We start from the raw sequence: 14,062 nt of genomic DNA, 5'->3' as shown, positions 1-14,062 counted from the left end.
TTTTGATTCTTCTGTCCACACTTGCTAGGGAAACTACCTACCTGTCTATCGGGCATGCCCCACAGTGCCCGAGGGACAACCGTCTTTTTTATTTTTAACATGTTTTGTTTTTTTTTAAAGATTTTATTTATTTATTTGAGAGAGAGAGAGAGAGAATGAGAGATAGAGAGCACAAGAGGGAAGATGGTCAGAGGGAGAAGCAGACTCCCCGCCGAGCAGGGAGCCCGATGCGGGACTCGATCCTGGGACTCCAGGATCATGACCTGAGCCGAAGGCAGTCGCTTAACCAACTGAGCCACCCAGGTGCCCGGACAACCATCTTAATGTGCAGATAAAAGTACATGAGTAGTGTCTCAAATGGTCTGAAGGAGAGTAACAGAAAGTAATCCATGAATAACACTAAGTAGCACTTTGAGCAACTACTGGGCACCAGTCCTGAGTTAATGGGTTTTAAGAAACAGACATAGCTCTTTTCTTAGAAAGAGTATGGGGCAGTGGGGAAGACACACAAAGAAGTCCTCTTACTCAAGTGTGAAGGGCAAGTACAGAAGTACAATGCAGGGGCATCTAGCGGCAGGAGAGGAAGGTTCCTCAGGAAAAGGAAACTCAGGCCGAGGCCAGACTGTCTCCATGGCCCTGCTACGAGCTCTCTGAAGACGAAGACACGTGGAAGTTCAGGTGGTTGGGCTCTCCTCTCCACTCCCACCCCTCCACCCCATGTTCTGTGGTCTGAGCTCTATCTCCCACACCTGCCTCAGACAGGTAGCAACAGGTACAGGAAGGTGAAGAGTGAAACACTACCCTAAGCTCAGGTACCACCTGAGAGCAGATCGATGATCTCAAGAGCCTTTACGTTGACAGGTAGGTTCTCACCCGTGAACGCTAATTTGCTTCATCCAGACGCCTCCGCCACTCCTCCACTTACGTGTCTAATGGGCATCTCAAGTGGACACACGCAAAAACATCTCCTGACTTGCCCTCTAAATGTGTTCCATCAGCAGTCCTGCCTATGTCAGTAAAAGGCAGCTTCGGTTCCCAGGTTCTCAGGTTAAAAGAGTCACCGTTGACTTCTTTTTCTTACATCCCACATCGAACCATCAATAAATACAACAGGGTCTACCCTCAAAATACATCCAGAATCCAACTCCACAAGGCTGACCAGGATTTTTACAGAGCTTCCCGCAGTGGCCTCCTGCCCTGTCTCCCGTCTTCACTGCCCCTTTGCTCTTTGGCTCCACACAGCAGAGTGATCCTTTCAAAATCCAAGTTAGATCATTTAACTAAGTCCGCTGCTCAAAACCCCTCTGCTGGCTTCCCATATCACTCAAATTAAAAACCAAAGATGGCACCAAGGCCGGTGAGGCCCTACACGATCTGCCCCTACACAACGCACCCACCTCCCCTCCTCCCCCTCCCTTGGCATTTCTATCCCTCTCCTCCACACCTGCTCCATCTGCTCTGCCGATAAGCTTTATGTTCCACAAACACATGCCAATCACACCACTGCCTCAAGGATTTTGCCCTGGTTGCCACCCCTGCCGACACCCCTCCCGCACAGATGCGTGGCCTCCTCCCTCCAGATCCCTGCCAAAGGACACACTCGGTAGGAGAGATGTCTTCCCTTGATCGCTCTGTATTACATAGCAGCACCCACCCCCAGCCCCTTTCCCCACGTCCCTGTTTAGCTACTCCCCTTGCGATTTACCAACATCAACATGGTATATTCACTTGCTTGTCCATCTTCCCCCACTAGAACATTGCCTGGCACATCGCAGGAACTCGGTAAGTGGCTGCTGGCCGAATGAATGAATGAATGAATGGCTCTAACTGCTTGCTTTGCCACACTGAGTGGCAGTCTCTCCCCAGTTAAGACTGCTCTCTGAGAGGAAAGATTATGTCCTATCTTCTCTTCCCTCAGCAGATCACAGGGGGATTCCCAACTGAGAAGAAGTCCCCGATGTACTACTGAGCCTGAATAAGAGGAATCCCCAGTAAATAAAAAGAAACATTTGACATGAAAAATTACGTATGAGTTGGATAATTTGGGCACAGTGAAAGCATATTAGTTTCCCATGGCTGCCCTAACAGACTACCACAAACTTGGCGGTTTAACATAACAGAAATTTATCCTGTCCAAGTTCTGCAGGCTAGAAGTCTAAAACCAGCATCACTGGGCCCAAATCAAGGTGTTGGCAGGGCCGCACTCCCTGCGGAGGCTCTAGAGGGGAATCCATCCTCAACAGGCCTCCTCCAGCTTCCTGTGGCTGCCGTATTCCCTTGGCTGTGTTCGGTGCTCCAGTCTCTGCCTCCCGGCTCACGCTGCCTTCCCCTTTCCCAAGGCGGTGCTCCTTCTTTAAAACTGGGATTGGGGCGCCTGGGTGGCTCAGTCATCAAGTGTCTGCCTTTGGCTCAGGTCATGATCCTGGGGTCCTGGGATGGAGCCCCGCATCGGGCTCCCTGCTCCACGGGAAGCCTGCTTCTCCCTCTCCCACTCCCCCTGCTTGTGTTCCCTCTCGCTGTGTCTCTGTCAAATAAAATCCTAAAAAAAAAAAAGAAAAGAAATACCTGGGACTGCATTTAGGGCCCACCCAGATAATGCAGGATAATCTTCCCATCTCAAGATCCTTAATTAATCATTATTTCGTGCCATATAAAGAAACATTTATGGGTTGTGGGATTAGGACATGCATCTTTGTGGGCCATTATTCAGCTTAAGAGAGAAGGCATTTCTGATAGCATTCAATAAACTTCTGCATCCCTATGGCCTAATTTTCCTTGTCTTTCACTGAAAGAACAGAAAATAACAACTTTAAACAACCAACAAAAAGCCACTTACTTGGTCCACTTAAGGAAATTAAAAAAAATACCAAGAACATAAGTTTACTGGATGAGTAACCACACATGGAATAAGGAGACTAGAGAATCACTTTTTTTTTTTATCCTAGACTACTGGGCACACCTTCCCTTCTGCTACCCTAAATATGAATCAGGCTATGTTCTTTTTTTTGAAAACAGTAAATCATAAAGGTTTTATTTCTATTGTGGCTGACGGACTATCAAAAGGAAGAAGGGAGTGTTGACAGAGACTGGGGATTCTTTTCAGCCCTCACACTTGGCTTTCTTGCAAGCTGGAAGAGAAGCATTTGCTTCTGATGGCCGAGGTTTCTTCACTGTGGAAATAATTCCAAAAGCAGTTTTTCTAGTTTCTCCATGTAGAAGCACTGCTCGGCAGTTGGTGGACACGGCGGCCTTGGCATCACTTTCAGAGAGCCCAAACAGCAGTCCTAAGTTTGCCACATCGTATGGGCCTCTTATTTTTAAAGGCCTTTCTGCAGCACAAGATAGAATCAGATTCTTTCCTTTGCAGACCTGCATCAAATTGCGGGCATTGGAAATTGTGTACCTTCTCATTGTGGAATCTTTGATAGCAGGGCTGTAGACGAGTTCAAAGCCCACGCCTCGGTCAATTGCCACATTAATAGGGGGTCTTTTGAAGTAAAATGATAGTTTCTCTGTTACAGTTATGCAGACTAAATCCACATCTAAATGTGTACAAGCAACATGAAAAAGTTTTTCTGTCTTTGGAAAAACTGCAATGATATCGTACAGCCAGACCCTTGAAGACATTGCTCTCAAAACATTGCAGTGAGATGGATCCAAAACGATAATCGTCAGCCTAGTTAAAACTTTGATCGGTCTTGATTTTCCCTGTACAATTGGCAAAGTTGTAAAGAGTTCAGAAATAGCTACTGGTTTTTCAATTTTTCCTGTTTCTTTTCCTTAAATTCAACAACATGATTGATGGCAACAACTGAATAGCCAAAAGTTACTTAACTTCAAGCTCCAGGTTCTTCCACTGTCAAATGGTGTTAACAGAACTTAGCTCACACAAGGTGAGTGGCGTTCTCTACCAGCACTCGAAGCACCTTCAGGTCAGAACCCGCTCGCAGGTCTAAATCCACAAATACAGCCATGCTGAAATCACATGACCGTCGCATGCCCGAATCAGGCTATGTTCACTTGATACATGAAAACAATTAAGAAAGAAAGGAGGACTTGAATCATACCAACCTAAGGGCCAGGAGGACCTTACCTCAAGTTAACAATGCTTGTTTTGGTCAGTAAGCAGCACTGCATTAACAATTTTTATGCTCGGGGCTCCTGGGTGGCTCAGATGGTTAAGCGTCTGCCTTCGGCTCAGGTCATGATCCCAGGGTCCTGGGATGGAGTCCTGCATCGGGCTCCCTGCTAGGCGGGGAGCCTGCTTCTCCCTCTGCCTCTGCCTCTGCCTCTGCCTCTCTCTCTCTCTCTCTCTCTGACTCTCATGAATAAATAAATAAAACATTTAAAAAAAAAACAATTTTTATGCTATGTATCATATGACCTCACTGATATGAGGAATTCTTAATCTCAGGAAACAAACTGAGGGTTGCTGGAGTGGTGGGGGGTGGGAGGGATTGGGTGGCTGGGTGATAGACATTGGGGAGGGTATGTGCTATGGTGAGCGCTGTGAATTGTACAAGACTGATGAATCACGGATCTGTACTTCTGAAACAAATAATGCAATATATGTTAAGGAAAAAAAAAAAAGAAGAAGATAGCAGGAGAGGAAGAATGAAGTGGAGTAAGTCGGAGGGGGAGACGAACCATTAGAGACGATGGACTCTGAAAAACAAACTGAGGGTTCTAGAGGGGAGGGGGTGGGGGGATGGGTTAGCCTGATGGGTATTAAAGAGGGCACATTCTGCATGGAGCACTGGGTGTTAATGCACAAACAATGAATCATGGAACACTACATCAAAAACTAATGATGTATGGTGATTAACATAACAATAAAAAATTTTAAAAAAAGAAAAAAAACCAATTTTTATGCTTTCCTTTTCCAGAGAAGAGTACATTTTAAATAACCATGTCTTTTTCAAGACTCTTCTAGAATTTTAAGTCATAATAATGACAACTGAGGTTTATGAAGCACTTACAACATGTCAGATTCTATGTTAAGAACTTTGTAGGCATTACCTCATTTAATCCTCCCCAAAGCTCAGGATTCAGGAACAGTCAGTATTCCCATTTGTGGATGAGGAGTCAGGCTTAGGCTCACACAGGAAGTATGTGAAGAAGTTGGAACTGATCCCAGACCTGTCCAACTCTAAAGCCTGAGCTCTGCCATTAGACGGTTGCTGGGATACTTTCTCATACTATTCTTAGCTAATTTTTTTGTTTATTTTGTTTAGATTAAGCTATGTATTTTTTTTAAAGATTTTATTTATTTATCTGAGAGAGAGAGAGAATGAGAGATAGAAAGCATGAGAGGGAAGAGGGTCAGAGGGAGAAGGAGACTCCCTGCTGAGCAGGAAGCCCGATGTGGGACTCGATACCGGGACTCCAGGATCATGACCAGAGCCAAAGGCAGTCGCTTAACCAACTGAGCCACCCAGGCGCCCTAAGCTATGTATTTTTAAAGGGAAGCCAACTTTGGGTTCTGAAATACCTAATACAAGACAAGCACTGGTACGCAAAAAAAAAGTGTGAATGAGCTTTGGGCCCTCTTCTGTAGAATGGCTGAATTTCATTTACTCAGGCACACGAGGGGCAGATAGCTGCATGGCAAAAAACAGCCCCTAATCTTATCAATAAGTCTGGGCCTCTGCTCCATCCAACAATGACCAAGCAAGCAGGATAATTTAGTTTTAACATTCTTTCCCCACCATCATCAACTCTAACGAAGAAGCTAAGGGGAATGGAAAGAACATTAAGGAATGGAAAACCTGACAAACCAACAAAACCAACCACATGCTCCATAAATAGCTAAGGCCAACAGGGCGAGGGAAATTTAAAGATCGCAGATGGCAGCACCACTCTGAACAAGGAAGAGTTCACAATTTGTTTTGTGTGGTGAGGAAAAAAAAGACCATATCTCCAAATTTCTGCATATGAAAGGATTTGAGCATAAAGGAATATCACATGACGCGAACATTCAGGGGGAATATATTTTGGTTCCAGGAAGCCACTCAAGAACTCATCTTCCTTTGGAGGATCTTTAACAACATGGACTTATTACCAAAACAAGCAAACCACCTTGACAGAAGTCCCCCAGCCAATAATCAGCGTCACGCTGTCCTTCCAGCAGAGGCTGCACGGATACATATCTGGGCGAAGACTTATGTCATCCCGGGGCACGTTGGTGATTCTCTGCTTGGAGGTGATGTCAAAAATCTTCACACCCTGGAAAATACAAAAGCATTAAGTGTCCTCTACGCTTAGGGAGGAGGAAAGGAAAAGGAAAGAAAGGAAAGGAAAGAAGAAGGGAGAAGGAAAGGAAAACTTATTAACAGCCCCTGCCACACACCACCAATAATTAGCACCACAAAATACTGACAGTGTTTATTGAGCACTGCTGGCAGCCATGCAGAAGAAAATGTTCCTACTCCACACAAACCGTGTGAGAACCCACAACAAAAGAAAACCTCTACTCTTCTTTCAGGACAAAAGAGATTTTCTTAGCAGATGGCATCAGGGGCTCAAATACAACACAAATGGGAAATGGAAAGATATCTGCCACTGCATTTCCAAAATGAAAGACAAGTAACATTTCTAATTGTATTGTTCCACTATAAAAATGGAGTTTTTTAGAAAAGCTTTGAATCTGACAAACCACTGTGTGTAAAGAAAACTACACCTGACATTTTAAAGCACTGAAATGGAAACATCAAGCAAGCAGCTAACTAAAAATATACCAAGAGGCCACAGGTTTGTTTACCCTTAACTGTGACCCGGGAGAAGTTTAAGAAAAGTCCTGAATAGCAAGGTGGGTTCTGGGAGAATTCTACCATTTAAAACTGAATAGAACGAATTTACTAAATTATATTTTGAAATTCCAAAAGATACGCCAGATGTCAAAAGCTAATTTTAAACTTTCTATTCAGCCGTTCTCATATTGAGTAAACTTTAAAGAGAGTGTAACACCAAAAATTACAATCTACTTCTTAAAAGGCAGGCCTCTTTTCACCTGTGATTATACAGGGAGTAAAATGAAATCAGCAATATCCTGTACTTTTTCCAAAGCAACATGCTTGCCCTTGGCTAACAGGCAACTGGTACTTTCAACACCACATTCCCAATGCAACCCTTCCATTATTAAGATGCCTTTTCATTTTCTTGGCTATTCTCCATGCCTCAGGTTTCTTACTCCAAAATAAAGTCCAGAATATGTTGGGAATTACTCTATTACGAAAGCCAAAAGCAATCTAATCTCTTTAACCTTCCAGGTATGAGAGCAGTCACCACTTGTAGGTCTTAGAAAAGACCACTGCAGCCAGGGGCATCTTCCCCTTTGTCACAGCTCTCTCAATGTGGTCACTCTTCTGGCTCTGCAGAAGGATCAGCAAGATGAAGACGTGCTTTTACCATATTATTGGCCCAAGCAATCAGATGGCCTCTCCACTTGACGCTCCTTATGTTCCCTTCCCCTTCGTGCAGAACAGAAGACTTCCATCTGCTCATCCAAGATCGTTCAAACAGCAGCAACTAGGGACAAATACAAAAGATGTTTAGAAACCGAGAAGCATATATTGGGTTTCTTACCCTTTTTTTTTTTTTTTTGCTGGTCCCCTGCATGTTGAAGTTACTACAAAGTCAAGCCACAAGATGGCACCAAAATACCAAAATTCAGGGAGATAAATACACATTTGTCAGTCAAAAGATTTGCGTCACAGAAAGTTCTTCAAATGACTGCCCAGAAATTAATTTATTTTGTAACTTGGGAAATCAAAATCTCGTAATTTTTTCCTTGAAAATAAAATATTAGTCACAGCTTAAATTGCAATAGTCAGAAGCAGCCTGTTTTTCATTTAACCCAAGAAAAATAATTTAACAATGATGTTTGAACAGTAATTCATGCCATAAAATAAGACAACCTTGCTTTAGGATTAAACTTCTTTAAAAAGTTTATAGTTAGCCAGGGTCTTTAAAGGGAAGAATCTATAAAAAAAAAAAAAATCTGCTGGGGAGGGTGGAGCCTGGCTGGCTCAGTGGGTAAAGCGTGTGACTCCTGATCTTGGGGTTGTAAGTTCAAGCCCCACACTGGGTGTAGAGACTGATTAAAAATAAGATCTTTAAAAAGAAAAAAATCTGCCAGATAAATTTTATTACCAAATATAACTGGTTAAAACCTCTAAGACTGGTGAAGATATAGTTCTAGTAATTCATGCATTATTAAGGATACACTATTTTTTCTTGATATATCCAATTTAAACCCCTTAAGAAAAGACATTTATATAACATAACATATATACAATTTATACAATATATAATTTACAATATGTAACTTCAGACATGTAATCCTGAAATATACGTTTATCTTCACAGAATTTTTAAAATTCCTATCTTTAGAGTAAATTTCAGTTTACCTTAGTGTATTTTGTGTCCCTTCCCACCCCTAAAGGGGAAAACAGGTTATCAGGAGAAAGAGAATAAATTCACATTTTATTCATATTTCTTACTCTCAATAGTTAGGCTCCTATAGTCAAAAGGGGCACACACAGACACACACACACAACAAAACCCTAAAATTAAGTAAGTGTCCACCTTCACAAATACACCAAGAATGGTCACTTTAAAATGACATAAATGTCTGAAGTTCTCTATTATCCATGCAAAAGAAAGGTGGCTTCACTCGGTCCATAGTGGAGACTAGAGGGAGGGTGGCTTTTACTGACCATATGGGATCCTGTCTTCCCAGCAGCTAGATACAGGATATCCTCTTTGCTCTCCAAGATCTTCCCACCCATCTCGTCCTTTCCCAGTCCAGGTTCTAAGTAAGAAATCCCCACCACCATGCTGCCCTGCTCCCAGTTAAAGACCCTTAGAGGTCTGTCCTCTGTGATTCTGCCTCTGCCTCGGCCATGATGCAAAAAAACAGAGCCAAGGAGGTCGCTGAATGTGTTCAGTATTTTGTGACAGGGTAAGTTTGAAATCTGGGGAAGGAGGAGAAAGCCTGAGAGTATCACTCTTGCTATTTATTTCACCAAAGCCAGGTAACTAAAAACAATTATACTAAACATGAGGAATTAATAAGATCACAATGTCTATCTTCCACCTGTGGCTTGGATCAGAGGGAGGGGATTTTCAGAAGTGGGCTGGGCCCCAGGAGCACCCCATAACCACCTGCTAGGAGGAATGGCTGGCTGGGTGGTGAGGAGGAAAAGTGTGGGGTCACATGACAACACATTCCTCTCCCTCTGATCCCACCGAGGGGGTGACCGATGTTGCATGAAAGGGGAGCAATCCGCACCTGGATTATTAAATTAAATATGCCCCCAATTTTAAATGGAGATGTCCATAAAATATGACAGAAGTAAGAGCTCAGTGAAGGCTACAATTTACCTCATTTAAAGAAAAAGCCCATCTGGAAAGTAGGTGGTAGGGTAGGTACCAGCATGCCCAGACACCTTATGCTCAGTGAAAAGGGGGTGGAGGTAAGGTGAGTCACGGGGAAAATGGCACTCAGGGACACAGAGGCCACGGTCAGCACTGGCAGCATAACCCGAGTAGCCACTCTTGCTTGTTCGGCCACACAGCTTGGAAGGAGAAAACAGGTATGCCGGCAATGGGGTGGGTGTCTACTAGTGGCGGGCTGTACCCCACAAACTTCAAAGTCAAGAGGTGGGCAGCACCTGCACGAATTTCAAGCTGCCTTGGTGAATATAGCAAGCAGGCTTTTAACACGTACATCACTTCCCTGCTGCATCAATAATTACACCCTTTGGAAGCCATTTCCCCAACAGACAACTGTGTTCCAATTCAGGCAGGAAGGAAAACATAAAACTTCCTTCTCCTACCATGTCCAGAATAAAAGATTTGGACAAATTCTCACAAAATCTATGACACATTCACATCAACTACAACTGTGAATACTGAATATAGACTTTTCCCAGTAAACAGGAACAAGAAAAAACACCAGCAATATGGAAGAATTCAGTATTTGAAAAGAACAGGACTTATCTAGGGAATAAGGCAAATCTCCGACTCCTGACTCCACATTAATGAGCCCTTCCATCAAACAGACAAGAACTTTAAAAATAATTCTTCTTCTTCTCAGGTGACAACAAAATTAAGCAAATTAACACCAAAGGATAAGAAACACACAGCAAAGCTGAAATAAAATAAATAAATAAATATTCTATACCCTCGAGTAAGAGAGGGAATCAAACTGTGACCAGAGCACTTTGAAAACGAGAACACAAATACTGCAAATCTAAACTTTAGGGGATGCAAAGTTGTAAACAAGGAAAAGTCCATAGCTCTCAAAGTCAGTAATGAGCAAAAACAGATGTGCAGGCACTAGCTACATGACAAAAGAAAAAATACTTTATTGAGAGATGTAAGAGGAGACCTACATAAGTGTACATTATGTTCCTGGATAATAAGACTCAAAATTCTCACTGAAGTGCCTGTCTTAATAGTTAATATGTGATTTTAATGGAAGCACAAAAAAAAACCCCAAAGGAATTATTTATAGAACTTCCAAAATGCTATCAATCCATTTGAAGATATGTGAGAATAGGAATTTTTTTAATTAAGCAATTTGTGGGTGGAAGGATGGGTGTTTTGTGAAATTAGTACTCAAAACAGTAAAGCAATGGTCCTAGAATTGACAGACGAAGTAAAAGAATAGAAAGAGCTGACAAAGCTGAATCAAAACTTGGAGGAAAGAACGGGGGTGAGGTGGAGTGCGCATGCGCAGGGAAGCCGGCGCCCTCAACTCACCCCCTTTCTGGAGAATCTTTTAGCACTGGGGAGTCAAAGCTTTAAAAATGACCCTAGAAGTCTGCGCCTAGATATTTATGCTCAGAAGTGATCAGACAAGTGAGTAAATAAGTATGCAAAGTTATTTATAACAGCCAGAAATAGAGTAACAGCTGGGAAATAATCGAGTAAAGCCTGGCAGAGCTAGATCACCAAATAGTATGCGTCCATTTATAAATGATTCTATACACATATGTTTATTTAACGTAAAAAGATGTTCAGGGCCACTAAATTAAAAAGCTAATCGCAAAACAGTATTAAATATGATGACCTTTAAATAAAATATGTGTATCCATATATAAAAATCTGAAGGATACCTTACAAAGTAATCATAATTAATTCTAGAAATAGGTGATAGATTTTATTATTTCTATTTTCATGATTATTCTGCTTGGAACATGTGAATTATTTTTATGTTAATACATAGAGGGCTGAAAAGTTCCGCCTCAGTGAGTTAAGAAAAGATAAGCTGCTTTTTTTACAGTCTACACTAATTTAACTACAGCAGAACTATCTGCCTGTATTTCACTGACATATCCTGATAATCAGGATAATTTAAGGAACAGTTGAAACAAAACAAAACAGTATCAACAATTCGATGAAACCTAGAGAAAGACGGAATGTTTCAGTCATACTGAATATGTGTTAGAATTCACATAAAATGTACCTACTTTTTAAATAAAACATTAACTTTAGAAAACTGTTAGTTAAGTCTTGCTGCAATTCCAACCAATACCCAAACTCACTCCAGCTAAGCCTTTCTGTTGTGGTCGGGAGCTGTGGCTTAGGGCAGGAAGCTAAGGCCAGCTGGGCCCGGGCCTCCTTTGTCCCCTGCTCCAGCACCTAGGAAAAAACTTCCAGCAGAGGGCAGGAAGAAAAGGAGGGAGACAAGAATTCTGAATTCAGCTGGTCTCAGGGTTGAGTATGACTTTCCAGATTTCTATTACAAAACACCTTGTGACCCTGTGTACCCGGCTCTGACATGGGATCAAAGAAGCTTCTTAATATTTTTATAGTACAGACAGCACACGTCATTCTGTGCAACTGAGGAGTGCTCAAAACAAACAAACAAAAAAGGCGGGGGGAGGTTGACACACTACCTCCTGAAAAGGAAAACAAATTTTAACTAATTTACATTACAGTTATAGACATGATTTCATGTTATTTTCTGATGTTTCTCAAATAGCAGTAGTTTCAATCATTTTCCCTTTATATTTTGTGGATGAAAAAGAAGAAATGATGTGTAAACAAATAGCCTGAAATACATTAGGGAAGATCTTCATTTAGAATTCTTTCGTAAATCCTCCTAACTTCTTGGTTCTGTATACATTTTGGGGTCATGCTGGTTCTATCACGGGATAACGAACACCACACTATATCTTGCTCACTGGGATTCATTTATTTACTCTTCATCTCCCCAACAGACCGTAAATGCATCGGGGAAATAAACCACATCGACTTTGCTAGAAGCACAGGGCACGATGAATATGAGATACTGAGTAGGCTTCCCCGGCCCTACCAGTCTCCTTCTTTGTCTATGTGCACAGTGTGTTTGCTGGCAGGAGGAGCTACGTCACACCCCAAACCCTCCAGTTACTCAGCCCGTCTTCAGTTAGTGATGTCCCTAAACTATTTTGGACACACTGGCAGCTGCCTGATCTCAAAAATCTAAGGGAAGGAACCCTATGGACTGACTGGTCCACAGTTACTACATCCTCAATGTAACAATGGTATCCCTTGAGAAAGGGCTCATTTATACTGGCTCCGTGTCCTACGCCTGAAACAGTGGTGCAGTTTCCTTTGCTCAGCGGCAGAGGAGATAATCTGTGCACAACCGATCACAAATTTGGGAAGTGCTTTTTTTTTTAAGATTTTATTTATTTGACAGAGAGAAACACGGCGAGAGAGGGAACACAAGCAGGGGGAGCGGGAGAGGGAGAAGCAGGCTCCCCGTGGAGCAGGGAGTCCAATGCGGGGCTCCATCCCAGGACCCTGAGATCAAGACCTGAGCCGGAGGCAGACGCTTAACGACTGAGCCCCCCAGGCGCCCCTGGGAAATGCTTTTAAGGTTAGTCTTCCTCTATTCAGTTAAGCTGACTGCAGTTCCTTCATTTCAGGGATGCCACCTGGCCTCTCATTTGGCCTGAATGGTGATGATTTGAACTGTGTTTGTGCGCTGCTGAGGCACCCCCCGCCCCCAACACCACCATGCCCTCTTATCCTGGTGGTCTAGCCCTGGCCTGCTTCTCTCCTCTACGTTACCTCCCCTGGTCCTTGAAGCACTTATTTCTGCCTTCCCTCTCCACTCTACTTTCTTCCTTACTCATGAGTCCTAGTTCCCAATCCATACGTAGCAGAAAAAAACCTTAAATGTCAGCTAGTAATTATGGAAACGTTACCATTACTGTCCTTTGAAACTCTTTGAATACAACTAGGCAGCACCTCAGGATTTGATTTGCAGCATTCTGCGGGACCCACGGTTTCACCCAGGAGGGGAAAGGACCAGACAATCCACTCTCCATTTGCTTCCTAATCTGTGGGAATTTCAAGCAGAAACACACTGGCAGGAATGCCAAGGAAAGTTCCGCCTCAGTGATTTAAGAAAAGATAAGCTGCTTTTCTTACAAACAGTCTACACTAATTTAACTACAGCAGAACTATCTGCCTGTATTTCAATGACATTTAATAAAATCCATTTCTTTCTTCTAGTCATAAAACTGCCTAGAGACCTACTGAGCATGAATGTTCTACAAAGCATTTTAGAGGGTAAGTCATTGAGCGAACTACCTTTAAAAGCAGCTGGTTAATTTATTTGGTTCATCTTCCACATCCCATAATATTGAATTGTCATTATCACAATACTGAGAGCAATTTAAGCTCAATGGGAGCTAAGTACATAGAGAGGAAAAACTGTTTCCAAGAGGTCTATTTTTTGTTGGAGAAAGTATTCTAGGGCTTTATTTCCCATAAATCCACATTCTGGCAGTCAGCACTCCTGGTACTTATATTTCAATAGGAGCCCTCACATCCTCAGCAATATACTTTATTCTCCTATGTTTTGTGCTGATAAATCTATCTAGTACTTTGTTACACTACAGAGTGATAGGGATGCACACCCCAGAATCTCCCACACACAGGGCGGGATTCCTTTCGGGCTATAATAAAGCCACCGATTCTGGCAACATAACACCCATCATTACCCATCGCCCACTCTTCCCTGATGGAGGAAAGGGAGGATGACTGGCCCCTTTTTAAT

The 14,062-nt window shown here is 42.6% G+C and overlaps 1 protein-coding gene and 1 pseudogene across 3 annotated transcripts in view; both read right to left on the bottom strand.

The window, feature by feature from the left end:
• VPS41 (VPS41 subunit of HOPS complex) overlaps nucleotides 1-14,062 on the bottom strand; it is a 199,506-nt gene that overhangs the window by 72,235 nt on the left and 113,209 nt on the right. For all 3 annotated transcript variants that reach the window (XM_028108900.2, XM_028108901.2, XM_088018676.1), the window contains 2 exons: nucleotides 7,408-7,527; nucleotides 6,079-6,225 (listed from right to left, as the gene is read on the bottom strand). In XM_028108900.2, the coding sequence (XP_027964701.1) occupies nucleotides 6,079-6,225; nucleotides 7,408-7,527 (267 nt within the window). The remainder of the gene's footprint in view (nucleotides 1-6,078; nucleotides 6,226-7,407; nucleotides 7,528-14,062) is intronic.
• LOC114213654 (ribonuclease P protein subunit p30-like) lies at nucleotides 1,711-4,352 on the bottom strand (annotated as a pseudogene).

Source organism: Eumetopias jubatus, unplaced genomic scaffold (genome assembly GCF_037043125.1).
Source record: "Eumetopias jubatus isolate StellerSeaLion01/CBP00866 unplaced genomic scaffold, mEumJub1_p1.0 scaffold_14, whole genome shotgun sequence".
Lineage (NCBI taxonomy): Eukaryota > Metazoa > Chordata > Mammalia > Carnivora > Otariidae > Eumetopias > Eumetopias jubatus.
Note: the sequence above shows the minus strand (reverse complement) of the source record. Positions and strands in the feature narration are given on the sequence as shown.